We start from the raw sequence: 14,510 nt of genomic DNA, 5'->3' as shown, positions 1-14,510 counted from the left end.
ATCTGGACCCGGCTGTTCCTGGTTCGGAGCAGAAGAGGGAGGCTGGCGTGACGGCCCGAAAGGGGACGTGCTGGAGTCTGTAACGGCCGGCTCAAGAGAAGTCGCGTACGTGCGGCCCTCCTGTGCACTGAGCCGACCCTTGAGAGTTTGCAGCTCTCGTTCGAGCGCCTCTATCCTTCTGGAACATGATGAGCAAAGCTGGTTTCCAATAGCAGGACTCCGGCTCGAAAACGTACTGTCCAGTGGGATCCGGCGGTCTTTGAACGAAAACGCATTGTTTCTTTAGGCTGCGGCATCTATTCCCGTGGCGTTTAGGCAGTTCCTCCGAAAGTGTGAATCAAAATCAAACATACCTTGAACAGGGCCTTTGACCGTCACACTTGACCTTGGATGCACGACAGGAGCCGCAAGCTTTCTAAGTCCCAGTCAATGGGGAACGTAACGTGTTAGAGAAACAAATTGCGTACAGGGATTCTTCTCTTGGTCAAGCCGCTGGGGGAACCGGCTGGCGCCTCGTCCATGACAGGCCAATGGCTCTCATCAGTGCTGCTGGCTACTTTGGTTCATCCAAACTTGAAGTCGAAAATAAAGGAGAACCGCACATGACAAAGAAAAAAACAGGATCACATTAGTTGAAGATAGGTATCACAGGTGGATATAAAACGAGAGACATTAAACAAACAAAAAGAAAATGTGGAGAAATAAATGTGCAGTTCGGGGCCTGCATCCCGAGTTTTGTCTCGCGGGGAGCTTGAAGTGCCTGGAGAGCCCAAGCAACTAGTAATAATAGGGAGCGTAAACCCCCAAACTTAACTAAGACAGTCCACTATTTTTCGGGCGTCGCGGGGGCGAGTGTGGGGGTACAGGGGTTCTGCTTAAGCACTTCTAGGCGACCTGATTCACCAGGAGTCACCTAATAGTAATTGGATATAGTTTGAAATAGTATACTGCCTTATCTCCTCGAGTCTCAAGACCATTACTGGTGTGGCCTGTGTTCCATCAGTATACAAAGATGAAATCTTCGTTCTGAAAGTCCGTCCGGTCAGTGAATGCATGTTCGCCGATAGGAACGTCCTGTGCTTCATCGTCCGCGGTGGCATGCTTCACTCGCTCCATTGACTGATCCACCAACACTGCCTTCTTCCCCATGCTGACTCGAGTCTTCCCATGTCTCCTATTCAGCATGATGAGATAAACCACGGTCACACCATAGAGGCCAATCAACCCAACGAACAAGGCAAGACTGCATGGCAATGTTAGCATACCCGTCCACTCACACGACATGTATACTTACTTCGACATCAGCCCCCGATGATAGAGAGGTGCTTCTCCTGTTGTGTATAAGTTTGGCCCGAGCACGTTTCCTGCACACTGAGCGACGAACAAGGCGCCCGTGGTGACCTTCACATAATTTAACTGGGTTCGCGTGGGGTGACCGGCATGACATACCTTTTTCTTCGTCTCTCCGGCCGTGTTCGCGGCGCTCCATGAGTAGATCAAAGGTGCTGTTTCAGTTAATTATGTTTCCTGCAGGTTTAGGCCTGAACACTCACTGATGCCCGGGTACACAGATATCTGGCAAGAGGTCAGCAAGAGCAAGCGAAGATTACCGAGCAAATCACTCACAATATAATACGCGATCAACAGGGGAGCCCTGGCCGAAGCATCTCTTGGAAGATAGAGCAAAGTGACGCAGCCAGCAATAGGCGGCAAGCTGAGAAAAGCCAGGACCGGAGACTTCATCTTCAACTTGGTGGCAGCCCATGCTCCTCCCATGGTGGAAATGAGCTGAACAGCCCCAAAGGGCATGTTGAGAAGGATGGTTTGGAATTTGTCAAACCCAAAGTTCTTCACAATCAGCGGACCAAAAGTTGAGATCCCACCACTGGGTACTCTGCCAATCGGTCAGTCAGTACGACTCTGAGCCCTTGAGAGTATAATCCTTACGATATAGCAAACATCATTGCTGCCCACATCCAGGTCTTGAGGTCAAGCGCCGCCTCTTTCACGTGTCCCCAATCCCATCGGTTGCCATCGACGCCTTGGTTGTTCGCCCTCAGCCTTCCCTCGGTCAGTTTTGATCTAGTTTCCGTTGGTAGCGGCTGCCTCACCTCTCAATGGCCACAAGTTTGTCTTCACCCTTCAGGAACCGTGCAGTCACAGGAGAATCGGGCAAGACGAACAAGACGAGAGCGGAATAGGCGACGGTGATCAACCCGAAGAAGAGAAAGATGATCTGCAGTTGGTTAGCTCGAACCGGCGGCATACTTATTGGTAAGGAACAAATGTACCTGGTAGGATTTCAAAACGCTTGAATGGATGTGTCCGATGCCATAGGTAAGGAGGGAGCCGAAAACGTTGCAGATGCCGTTCGAGGCGTACCACACTGCGATTCTGACGGGCTGTTCGCGTCGACGCCACCACATCTGGCTCAAAGCGATGAAGGCGGGTGCTATCATCCGGAAAGGTCAACGCTAGGCCTTGTCAAGGGACAGGGCAGGGGGCAGTCACTTACCAACTCCTGCTTCAAACAGTCCCAGAAAGAGACGGGCAACCAGCAGACCAGCAAAATTGTGCGCCGCTACCATTGCCGAAAGAGAAATCCCCCAAAGCAAGACAATCGCGGCCACGAACTTGCCAAGGGGTAACTTCACGAGCAAGTATGCGATGAAAGGCTGTGCCACCAGCTGGGCCAAGTACACAATCGCACCAAGCCATGAATATTGGTGGCCGACAAGATGCACATCTTCAACCAGACCAAACACCGAGGCGTAGGACAGGGTTGCTTTGTCGAGTGCCTGGAGAAGATAAATTCCCAAGATGACAGGCAAGATGTATAGGTCGATTTTTCTCAGAACCCGGGCATTGTTCTCTGGGGTCAGGACAATGCGTTGACCCGACGACTCATTCTTGAGGATCTCGTTGGCCTTGTCAGCTTTCGCATCAGCTTCGGCTTCGGCATGCTCATGCTTGGTTTCGATATGGTCAATAGGTTCTTTGTATGGAGAGGAATCCATAATGACAGATGGTGGACAGACTCTTCCCCCAGAAATTCAGACAAAACGCTTTCACCACAGCTCTCAGTATGCTAGAGCGGGGGGAGCAGGAAAAAGACAATTCCAGACAGGGTGTGGAGGTGTGAAGCAGGAGATGCTCCCTGATAAATACCTTTTCCAGTCAGCCGACCAGCACAAGCGACTCAGGTCGGGACCATCGACCGAACTGATGTGGAAATCCTGGACTGGCTGGACTTGACTCGGCCATTTGGTAGCAGTATACCTGGTAGCCCATCCATACTTTCTCCAGGAAATTGTGCCGGGCTCTGGGGGCCCCTGTTTGCGTGCAACGACCCGGGGACGCGACGACGTGGGGATGGAGTTCGAATGGACTGATGTTGTCGGACTTCGGCAGCGAAATGCGAAGAGGCGATGGTGGTGATTGGTTCCATTTGCAGGTTCGAGCCACCATCGCACTTTGCAGCCGAACTGCGGTCTTTGGTGTGATGCTCTTCTTCTCTCCTCCACCATGAATTCTCTCCTAATTGGCGTTTGCCCCGTTTTGCCCCAGACACGGTGCCAGATACTGGAGTTTGGTGGCAGCATGGGGGAGCCCGATGCTCCACGTCTATCCTGTTGTTCGGCCGAAGTGCCCGTGCTTTGTCGACAGGCCTCCTCGTGATATAGGGGGCCAAACTGCTCTTGAAGATGGCGGCAGTGTCGTCTTCCGTCTTCACAAACTGCTCTCGAGTGCTTAGACTGACTTGAAGTTGCAAGATGCGTCAGTTAGAGAGCCTGCCCAAGTCGTACCGCGAAGTCGATGCCAAATCGACGAGCGGTGCCGCAGTCTGCCTTCAATCCACCGACCAGGACACGGAAGTTCAATTTGCGTTTGAAGCCATCAGGCCGAATGTCTTCCGAACCACTTTCTTTTCTTCCACCCACCCTCTGCCGCCTTATCCCTCAATCCCGCAACCCGAAACGCGGCTGGGGCAGGTAAAGCCGGCAGTTCTTGGGTCGAAAGGCACAGATCGCACCCTCGATCTGGGAGAGATTACAGCCTCCGTAAAATGGGAGAACACGCCGGTGGTAATGCTGAAATGGACTGATTCTGCGGAAGTCCTTCATTCTGACCTTTCATATCGGTCATACGTGTTGGACGGCGAGGGCATTGCTCACTACTGTACCCACGACCGCAATGCTCTGCACGTCGGTCTTGGGGAGAAGACAGCCCCAATGGACCTGACCGCAAGACACTTCCAGATCTCGGCAACCGATTGCTTTGGCTACGATGCGTACAACACGGATCCACTGTACAAACACATGCCGCTGCTGATCAAAGCCACCCCGAAAGGCTGCGTAGCCATTGTTTCCACTAGCCATAGTCGGGGTTCGTGGGCAGTAGGCTCTGAGATTGACGGTCTCTGGGGCCATTTCAAGGTCTACAGACAAGACTATGGCGGATTGGAGGAGTACCTCATCGTCGGACGCACCCTGAAAGAAGTGGTGCGAAGCTACGCAGAACTAGCTGGCTTTCCGCTGCTGGCTCCGCGATGGGCGTTCGAATACCTATCCGGTGGGTACAAATACACCATGGGAGACGATCCTCCAGCATACAAGCAGTTGCTTGACTTTGCCGACAAGCTGAAGGAACATGACATTCCTTGCTCCGCTCATCAGATGTCGTCAGGCTATTCCATCGCCGAGACTGAACCAAAAGTCAGGAATGTCTTTACCTGGAATCGACATCGGTTTCCTCAGCCGGAAGAATGGATTGAGAAATATCACTCACTGGGCATCCGGCTTCTTACCAACATCAAGCCGTTCCTTCTCGCCTCTCATCCAGACTATAAATACCTGGAGGACAGCAAGGGGCTGTTCACCGATCCCAAGACTCAGAGCACCGCCGAGATGCGTCTCTGGAGTGCAGGTGGTGGTGAAAGTGGTACTGGCGCCCATATTGACTTCACGTCGGCGGATGCCTATCAATGGTGGGCTCGTGGGGTGGAGAAATTGAAGGAACAAGGCATTGATGCCATGTGGAATGACAATAACGAATACACTCTGCCCAACGATAACTGGCAAATAGCACTGGATGCTGTTCCTGCAGCGAGGTGCAAGGGTGAGAACAAAATCGGCCTCTGGGGGCGAGCCATGCAGACCGAGTTGATGGCGAAGGCATCATACGAAGGCCTCCTGCGCGTGGAGCCTGATGTACGACCGTTCGTCTTGACGAGGAGCGCCAGTATTGGAACTTTGCGGTGGGCTTGTAGCTCCTGGAGCGGTGACAACGTCACAAGTTGGGACAGCATGAAAGCAGCCAACGCGCTGTCTCTCAATGCCGGCGTCAGCTTGATGCACTGCTATGGACATGACATCGGAGGCTTCGAGGGTCCCCAGCCATCCCCTGAGCTGCTCCTTCGTTGGATCCAGCTCGGATGTTACCAGACGCGTTTCGCAATCAACTGCTTCAAAACCTCACCTCAGGACAACCAATGTGGCGAGGTTATCGAGCCTTGGATGTACCCTGAAATCACTCCCCTGGTCCGCAGCGCAATCAAGAGGCGGTACGAAATAATGCCGTACATCTACTCACTCGGTCTGGAAAGTCATCTGACTGCATCCCCACCCCAACGATGGGTCGGCTGGGGATACGAGTCTGATCCCGAAGTCTGGACGAAGCGGCTCAAAGCTGGCGAAGAACAATACTGGTTTGGCGACACCCTGTTGATCGGCGGTGTGTATCAGCCCGGTGTGGATACGGCCCAAGTTTATCTCCCCAGGGCTGATCCTCAGAACGGGTTTGATTATGGCTACTTCAATGTGAACAAGCCACATCAGTATTTCGCCGCAGGTCAATGGGTCAACATCGAGTCGAAGTGGAACGAGAGCATTCCGATCCTCGCCAAAATCGGAGGCGCGATCCCCGTAGGCAAAAATGTCCAGACCCGAATGCCAGGCGACAGAAATCCCAAGTGCAAGTCAATCCCCGAGGACGACTATCGAGGTATCGAAATCTTCCCGCCGAAAGGCAGTTCTCATGGACGGTCGTTTGAAACCACGTGGTATGAAGATGATGGCCTTGCCCTTCGTCCTGACATCTCGTCGTTCACGGTATCCTACAGCGCCACGGAAGAAAAGGTGACTGTCGACTTGATTCCGCGCCCTGACAATGTCTATGTCCCGGCTTGGAAGGAGGTTGTCTTCATCCTGCCACCAGGGGATAACCGATACCTAGACTCGGCGAGAGGTGTCACTCTGGAACGACTGCCGGCCGAGAGCTGCGGAAGGGTGCGCTACAGGATGCCGGTCAAACATGTGGTTCGCCAGAATGGTGCGTAATGGACATGATGATGATGAGACCACTGCATAAGATAGGTGCAAATGTATCCTTGCATTAGGTAGGTAGACAACTATTACTACAATATGAATTGTAGCCAGGTTCCTGGAATTGTGTTGTCAATGTACATTATAGTGATCGATTGCATTCAAGTTGTCCCGTTGAAGTTGAGTTGGATATAATTAAAAGAATCTTGAATGATGTCATGGATTATAAACATATTTCACGCGATATCGACTCGACTTTGGACTTGTGTCTCATGCCCTGTACAATCTCCAGAAGATACCACAACATCGTCCAACACTCCCATCACAATGTCGACCTTCGACTCGTGCTGCACATGTGCTACCCTACTGACCGACGTCAAAGTGCCCTACGACCCAGAAAGCGAAAAGCCACTCCTCTACAACCGGCGGCTCGAGTGTTGTTCGCGTGAGATCTGCGCCACATGTCAATATAAAAACCCGCGGTTCCAATCATACTGTCCCTTCTGCCAGATATCGTCTGGGCCTTCAGCTTTACCGAAAGAAGGTCTCAGACTTCCTCCTTCATATACCAAGACACCTTTCCCGGGCAGGGCTGCGTCGCCGCCACCGCCTTCGTACAATGATGCGATAATGTTGGGACGAAACCCAACGGCTGAACAGGTTACTACTACGGCGCAGCCGCCGCGGGATACAGAAGATACAGTACACTTTATCGGCGGAGATGACTCGTTACAGTCGCTGTCCCTGGCGTATAAGGTCCCTCTACCGATTCTTCGCCAGCACAACAACCTATACTCGGATCAACTCCTCGCGGCCCGCAAGTGGATCCTAATCCCCAAGTCCCACTATACGGGGCCGCCCTTGTCAGAGCCTCCAGACCCGGAGGAAGAGGAGCGCAAGATCAAGTTGCGTCGGTGGATGGTGCTCACAAAATGCCCCGATTACAGCGTTGCGACGCTCTATCTGAAGGGAAGTGACTATAATTTGGATCTTGCTGTGGACGCCTTCAGAGCAGACGAGGAATGGGAGAATAATCATCCTCTTCGCGGCAATGGGAAGGACCATGTCAGGCGAAGACGAGGCATTGGAAGCGGTAGCCTTGCTGGTCAGCTTTCATGGTCCTAGATCCCAGGATTCAAGCACACAGCATCCTTCTACGCTGCGGCGCACACGGCATGTGGGCGTATACACCCATGATGTTATACGCCGAACCACAGGCTTCTCAGGGCTGTTTGTCTCGTCCACGCAGCAGGCGGGTCTTCCCCCTAGAGTCAAAGCAAGTGTCCGGTTCAACAAGCCAGGGCCCCGGAACATGTTTTACGCCCTGCCAGAAGAATACGGGTAGAAGGGAGTCAGATCCATTAAGATTAAAAGCAGAAGCTTCAGGCTTCCATGTTATGGGGTGAATAAATTAGGCGGCGTTCCATGGTCGCGCCTCGAGAACAAGAAGCCGACCTGGTTGTCCTTTGATTTTGAATATTGTCAGTGCTGTTTAGTCATCAGCGCAGTTGCATTGATCGCGCCCGGACAGCCCTATCGCAAGCAGAAATACGCGGGTTGATGTAGTACCCGTCTTAAGAGCAGAAACTGTCAGCGCTCCCTGTTGCGCAAACCTGCTGAGCTTGAGCCATCCTCATGGGCTTCTACCGAGGTTGATGTGCTCTGCTCAACGGGCCCCTGTGCTTTCGCATCTCCATGCTGAGAATCTGCAGCCTCTTGTATAGCGCCATCAGGTTGGTTCTCGCCGCTATTTGCGGCCTCCTGTGTACGTGCAGCCTCTTCCTCCTGAGCACGTAATCTCTCTTGCTCTAGCCGCTCAGTTGCTCGTCTCGCCTCTTCTCTTGCACGAACATATCGTTCTCCGACTCCTGGTACCAGGCTTGCCAGAAACAGCGCGGTGCTTTGCTCGATGCGATAGAGCGTATCCCTCCATGAACCGCGAACGCCATCTTGATGTTGGCGAATGAGTCGTGCGGCAGCTTCTTCGGGGGTCATCTGGACAGCTCCACGGACATTAACCGGTCGCTGGCCACTTCTGTCGACTGGCCCATCTCCAGTGGCGTCGGCATGAGGCTGGTTCAGCGGTTGCTGATTTGCCTGCGCAGGCCGGGGCTGTGCAACTGGTGGAAAGATCAGGTTGTCAAGATGGAGTCGGGCTGCGGTCATTGCACGCGCCAACGGGCCATTCCTGGGCTGAAGACAAACAATGGCCGCAACTACAATTAACAGCCACCGCCGCCAACTCCCTGGTTCAGAGAAGACAAACATGAGAAGGTAGAGGCGCAGAAACAGCCAGCCTCTCTGGATCAAAAAGCCAAACAGGTCATTGTCCACTTCGATACGCCGAGCTTGTGGCAAGGCTGGTACATCACGTCTCCGACCTCTTCTGGGGTGGGCTCTTCGTGCATTGTTGTTCAATGCTCCATTCCCTTCTTGTGGGAGCGGCGCTGATCGGGCAGGGGGGTGGTTTATCGTTGAGACATTCCGCTCCGGGGACGGGTCAGGGACGTGTTGGGGCGATGTGGTGAAGAAACCGTGGCCGGGAGCAAACAGCAGCCCTTCCGGGCCCGCAGGAGAGGATACAATCCATGCCATTGCACTAGGATTCGTATTGACTCCGAGTGGATGTCGGGCAAAGTGTGCTTGGAAATGAGCTGGAAGGATTGGCGCCACCAACTGCCCCGGGATAGGCTGGCCGGTGAAGATTTGATGATGAGTTTGGAATTGGGGAAGTGGTACTTGAGGTGCCGAGGTAGCTTGAGGGTTGGGAGCCGCAGGGTTGGTCGGCTGTGTTTGCGCTTGGTCGGGTGTATGACCTGATTGAGACGCCTGGGACGTTGGACCAGTTGGCTGCGTCCTCGTCCCCATGGTGAATTGTGGTGGTTGGGGTGGGAAGACAAGTTGTGGCTGAAGAGGAGGGGCCATTCCAGGACTTCTCAACCTTGATGGCACAGCTTGACCTTGTCCTTGGAGGTTATTGGGATGAACGGCATGTGGCTGCCCCAAGGCTTGCCCAGCGGTGAAAAGGAGAGGCAATGGTACAGCAAACGCGGCTTGGGCGTTTAATGCAGGAGCAGCAGGGGTAGGTTGGCCGTTCGCAGTATGGGGATGCTGAAAACCAATTCTCTGTTGCACATTCGCCAAATCTGCTCTGTTCACCTCGATTTGCTGCTGTATCCGAGCGAGCGACTCTTGAAGCCTTGCTGCAGAAGCCTCTACCGCTCTGATCGGGTTCAAACGATCCAGGTGCCGCGGAGGTGCGACAGGAGGGTTGGCCGTGTCGGGCGCATTTGCTGTTGAAGCTGCATCTTGACGGGGATGAATCACGATGTGAATTGTGTATGGTAGAGGACCAACGGCAGCGCCGGACTTTCAGACTTGTTAGCCAGATCACACATGGGCCAGCAATTCTTTGACCTACATCTAGTCTGAGAACTTCTTTCAAGGTCGACTCGTTCCGCAAAAGAGGCCTCCCCTGGTAGATCAGGCGCTGCTCAGAAGGAGCCGGGTGCTCTGGTAGGTCGTTTTGAATCCTGTCCTTCAGCGCCGAGACTGTCGTGTCCAAATTAACCTGACCTAAGTTATGCGGCGGCCTAGGATTCCCCGTAACCAAGTATATGACTCGCAGATAGACATGATTAGGCCGCAAAGAGGAGGGTTCGGGAGGTGGATGGCTGGACGGGGAGGCTTGATTGTCGTTGGTTTCACTCATGCTGAAACGAGGCTGTGTGTAGCCGGGAGCATGACTTGGGGGATTGGAAGGCTGAAGGAGCACAGTAAGTAGTAGTATCAAGGGTATATGGTACAGAAGAACTGATCGCGTCAACTAGACAGAGACAGAGTGACATAAAGTAGGTACCTATTCAAGTTGTAGCCAGAGTAGCGAGACATGCCAGTGAGCGTCAGAGGGAACCGCGACCAAAGTGACTGGCGCAGTTCAGTTGCTGCCGCGCCGGGGAGCATCACAGCCAATCACCAACTGGATGGGCAGAGGGTCTTTCGTCACCGGCGACTCGGGCTCCAACTGGTGTTCGTGTGAAAACACCCACTCCATAAGGTAGTTGTAGAGCTTGTATCTGAGGTATATGCTCTTGCCTCCCCTAGCTGCTGGTGTTTGATTTTGCATCTGCTCGTCGCCAGGTTCCAGGGAGCATCTTTGCATGGTATCCCGGGCCAAGGGCCACCCGGCTTGAAATATGGCTGCCACCAGCGTCGGCCGAACCTGTCTTTACCGGCGATCGTTCGTCCTCCTGGAAGCATACCCTTTCCAGTCTACGGCTTGTCGCACCTCATATGGCCGCATCTTGTTGCAGCAGAGGAGGAACTTCCGAACTACTCAGCGCAGATGGAAAGCACAGAGAGGAGATCAGAAAGAAAGCTTTGCGGCGCGACTAGGGAAAGCATGGAGGGAGACAAAGATCGAATGGAAGCCAATCCCCATTGGTCTGGGAATCGGGTTCCTGGGCTTGCTACAGTTTATGCGCATCCGCGCAAGAGAAGGTGGTGCACAGGAGGGTTCTTCTGAGACGGATGGAGGCCGGCCACCAAAACGACAAAGGATCTATCCCAGCGGCGGTGGTTGGCAGGTGCAAATAATGTCCACATTGCCGTTGAAGGCCATCTCCAGGTTATGGGGACGCTTCAATGAGCTGACAATACCATATTATCTTCGTGTTCCGGGGTTCAAGCTGTACGGTTGGATCTTTGGCGTCAACTTCAGCGAGATTGGCGAGCCCGACCTTCACGCCTACCCCAACCTCGCTTCCTTTTTCTATCGTGAGCTGAAACCCGGCATTCGGCCAATCGATCCAAATCCCAACGCCGTTGTGTCTCCGGCCGATGCAACAGTGTTGCAGTTTGGGACCATAGAGAATGGCGAAGTTGAACAGGTCAAAGGCATGACCTACAGCGTGGACGCCCTTCTGGGGAAAATCGCCCCTACCTCGCCAAATCCCCAAGCTCCTTCAAATATCTTCGGCTCTTCCAAGGAAAAGATGACGCGTGCGTCAGATGACCCAGAAGCCAAATCAGTGTCAGCCGAGGAAGAATTCGCCAATGTCAACGGGATTTCGTATACTTTGCCGGACTTGTTGGCTGGCTCGGAACATTCTCCCCATTCCCAAACACAGGACGCATCTACAAAATCCAAACCCGCATCCGAAGCGGCAGTATCTGCAGATCTCGCATCAACGCAGCCTTGGTGGTCGCCTTTCTCTTCTCCTACCACAGACAAAAAGCTTTACTATTGTGTGGTATACCTGGCTCCCGGAGACTATCATCGCTTCCATTCTCCTGTCAGCTGGGTCTGCAGTGCACGTCGACATTTTGCCGGCGAATTGTACTCTGTTTCACCTTACGTACAGCGCATGCTACCAGGACTTTTTACCCTCAATGAACGGGTGGTGCTCCTAGGCCGATGGAAGTATGGCTTCTTCAGCATGACCCCGGTCGGTGCAACCAATGTCGGCTCTATTGTGATCAACTTTGACAAGGAACTTCGCACAAACTCTCTGACGACAGACACTGAAGCTGACCGTCAAGCTGCCGCAGCTGCAGCGAGGGGCGAGCCTTATGCCGGCTATAGTGAAGCTACCTACGAAAACGCGAGCAAAATCTTGGGTGGACATGCGCTCAGGAGAGGCGAAGAGATGGGAGGCTTCAAACTTGGTTCTAGTATTGTCCTCGTGTTTGAGGCTCCTGCCGGTCATAGAAAGAAGATTTCTGCCAACGGCGATGGGAGAGAAGAAGTGGCAGGCGGCTTCAAGTGGCTTATCGAGAGAAACCAGAAGGTCAAGGTTGGTCAAGCTTTGGGCTATGTAGCCGATGAGGAGTGACACCAATCGTAATGTTTGATTGTATATTACCTACTTTTGCGTGGTACCACTATGTTGATGTCGCCCGAATAACAACTCTGCTACTTCTACAATTTATTGCTCTGAGGCCTACTACGCATACCGATTCACTTCAATTCTTGATATCGAAGCGTGTATCAGCATCATCCGCTTGGCCTCTCGTAGTATCCGGGATGCACTCTGCAAGCAAGAAGCGGAAATTCTAGTTAGAAATGGATTGACTACCAACGCGTACAAACTGTCTTCAGGGCAACCGCCCGGCGCCCTGTGCCACTCACATGGTGGCGGCGGCCCAGACCAAAACACCAACACACGCCAGCAACCCAACCACAACCACCAACAAGCCCACCCGCTCAACTGCTCGGGCCAGTTGAGCGTCCACTGGGTGGACTTGGGCGACAACACCGTCCTCCCGCCCCGAGAGCCACCTCGTCAACTCCGCCATTGCCCCACTGGACAAGGCGCCCCCTTTGCCCATGTCATGGGCCAACACGAACCCACCGACCACGAATGTGGCCATGCAGACCACCAACAGCACCTTTCCAGCCTGGCGCTGGATGTCGACGGAGCGAGCCTTGACGCCAGCGGCGCCGTTGACCAGGGCGGCATGACTGAACTCGGTTCTGTCGTGGACAGAACACCACGCCTTCTCCAACCACCCCCCGGGCACCCGCAGCCGGAGGCTTTCGGGCACCCGGGGCACGCCGAGCCGCTCCGCAGTTAGCGGGAAAGTTGGGCAGTGATTGCTTGCCGTCGGGATCAAAAAAGAGGTGGAGGAGGCGGCGGCGCTGAAAGGCCCATCAAAGATACGTTGGACTGCTTCAGCTGAAGTGCTCGGTAAAGCTGAAATCGAGAGGCGATTCTCATGAGTGCTCCGTTCGAAATCTGGAAGAATGCCCAAGGCTGGAGGAAACAAGGAGCTGGAAGCAAGAGCACTTGCTGTATCTCGAGGGAACAAAGAGCTCGATGCAACTCCTGAAGGTCGTTGAAAGGTGAGCTGGGCAGAAGAGGCTGTCGCCGAAGGGTTCGGGCTGGACAGAGACTGCACTGGGCGAGGCTGCTGGCACTGCTCAAGACCGTGAGTAGCACGGGCAGTGCGGCTCATCATCAATCTGGTTGATCCTTGTTTGGACATGTTCCGCGACGCCTTTTGTTGTTCTCGAAGCACGCGAGTATGATGTGTTTGATCATGTGAAAGTGGATATGGTTCTTGGTCCAGTAACTGAGGGACTCTGTCGGTAGGAAGATCGGTTTGGCGGGTGCGCTGTTTTCGCGATGTGAGAGGATCCCAAGGTGTTGCAGGGCTTTTGTCAGCAAAGGTGGACTCTGCAGTGGCTAGCGTGTCTCTCTGTGGAATATGGGACCGGAGTCTGGAAGGAGTCAACAATCCACTTGGGCTGCTCTCGGGCGATGTCTCCCATTCTTCATCCTGCCTTTCAAGGTCTTCAACATCACCCAGAGACTGAGTGAGACTCGCCTGCGATTTTAGACACAACAAGCTATCGGTGTAAGCATCACGAGCGTTTCGGCCAGGGAATGTTCCTGGATTGCCATGGTAAGCATAGTCGTCTTCGGTTGTGTGATTGGGTCGATGGAGCCCTGAGTCATGGGAGCTTTGACTGGCATTATCTGACACAGTGGAAGGTACACTCAAGTCACCAGTAGGTGCGACGGCATATTGGGAAACGATATCGTCGAGTGTAGCAGAGAGTCTATCCTCGGACTGTCCAGAATGTCCAGAATCATTGGCAATATCGGACGTCTCAAAGATAGCGCTGGACTCCTGATGATGGTCTGCTTCTTGCAGAAGTCCATGCGCTGAATTCACTCGGTGGCAAGACATGTCCTGAAGTGGGATGTCATCATGCCCAGCCACCAAAGACCCGATTTCATCCTCACCTGCAGAGCTCGCAGGACTCAGAGGGAAGCGTGTTTCACCTCGACTAGGAGTTGCGAGGGAGACGCTCATGGTCCGCCGGCCCAGAATTTGTGCATGTGCTGAATGCAGATCCGGGTACAATGTACGCGACGTCTGCCTAGGTCGTGATGGCCCTGCCTTTTCTTCATCCATCTTTGATTTGCTCGCAGACAACGATCCAGAGCGATATTTTGAGCTAATCGAAGTGACTTGAATGCTTGAAAGAGAGTGGCGTCTTCTCTGTTGATATTTAGCTGGGGCTCCGGTCGTTGTTTGTCGGCTGTTTCGTGGAAGGAAGCCGTCAGCCCGATTTTCAGAAGTAGCAAGGTCGACACTCAGGTCTGGGTCTTGCCCAATTTGTGTTGTGTTATTTGGTCCCTGTCTTTTGCGCGGATAGGGTGTTTGACCTCTTCTCGA

General features: G+C 53.5%; 6 protein-coding genes across 6 annotated transcripts; 3 read left to right on the top strand and 3 right to left on the bottom strand.

Moving 5' to 3' along the window:
• Window positions 1–999: 999 nt before the first annotated feature.
• Window positions 1,000–3,017, bottom strand: HMPREF1120_05619 (MFS transporter, ACS family, allantoate permease; the record flags this gene model as incomplete). The annotated part of the gene is made up of 9 exons (XM_009159803.1): window positions 1,000–1,243; window positions 1,295–1,401; window positions 1,450–1,505; window positions 1,554–1,575; window positions 1,627–1,894; window positions 1,948–2,061; window positions 2,112–2,236; window positions 2,292–2,452; window positions 2,516–3,017. 9 exons carry the CDS (start codon window positions 3,015–3,017, stop codon window positions 1,000–1,002), a joined length of 1,599 nt encoding a protein of 532 aa, XP_009158051.1.
• A 371-nt stretch (window positions 3,018–3,388) lies between these two features.
• HMPREF1120_05618 (alpha-glucosidase) lies at window positions 3,389–6,576 on the top strand. The gene has a single exon (XM_009159802.1). It carries the CDS (start codon window positions 3,774–3,776, stop codon window positions 6,336–6,338), a length of 2,565 nt encoding a protein of 854 aa, XP_009158050.1. The 5' UTR covers window positions 3,389–3,773; the 3' UTR covers window positions 6,339–6,576.
• Window positions 6,577–6,585: 9 nt separating this feature from the next.
• HMPREF1120_05617 (uncharacterized protein) lies at window positions 6,586–9,744 on the top strand. The gene has a single exon (XM_009159801.1). It carries the CDS (start codon window positions 6,651–6,653, stop codon window positions 7,446–7,448), a length of 798 nt encoding a protein of 265 aa, XP_009158049.1. The 5' UTR covers window positions 6,586–6,650; the 3' UTR covers window positions 7,449–9,744.
• Window positions 7,914–10,035, bottom strand: HMPREF1120_05616 (uncharacterized protein; the record flags this gene model as incomplete). Its single annotated transcript, XM_009159800.1, has 2 exons — window positions 7,914–9,692; window positions 9,745–10,035. 2 exons carry the CDS (start codon window positions 10,033–10,035, stop codon window positions 7,914–7,916), a joined length of 2,070 nt encoding a protein of 689 aa, XP_009158048.1.
• Window positions 10,036–10,290: 255 nt separating this feature from the next.
• On the top strand, window positions 10,291–13,294 carry HMPREF1120_05615 (phosphatidylserine decarboxylase). Its single transcript, XM_009159799.1, has one exon. It carries the CDS (start codon window positions 10,520–10,522, stop codon window positions 12,155–12,157), a length of 1,638 nt encoding a protein of 545 aa, XP_009158047.1. The 5' UTR covers window positions 10,291–10,519; the 3' UTR covers window positions 12,158–13,294.
• HMPREF1120_05614 (uncharacterized protein) lies at window positions 12,450–14,246 on the bottom strand (the record flags this gene model as incomplete). The annotated part of the gene is made up of 1 exon (XM_009159798.1): window positions 12,450–14,246. The coding sequence occupies one exon, from the start codon at window positions 14,244–14,246 to the stop codon at window positions 12,450–12,452; it is 1,797 nt and encodes a 598-aa protein (XP_009158046.1).
• Between the last annotated feature and the right edge of the window lie 264 nt (window positions 14,247–14,510).

The sequence above is a fragment of the Exophiala dermatitidis genome, assembly GCF_000230625.1.
Source record: "Exophiala dermatitidis NIH/UT8656 unplaced genomic scaffold supercont1.5, whole genome shotgun sequence".
NCBI lineage: Eukaryota > Fungi > Ascomycota > Eurotiomycetes > Chaetothyriales > Herpotrichiellaceae > Exophiala > Exophiala dermatitidis.
This window is presented reverse-complemented; position numbering and strand designations above follow the sequence as displayed.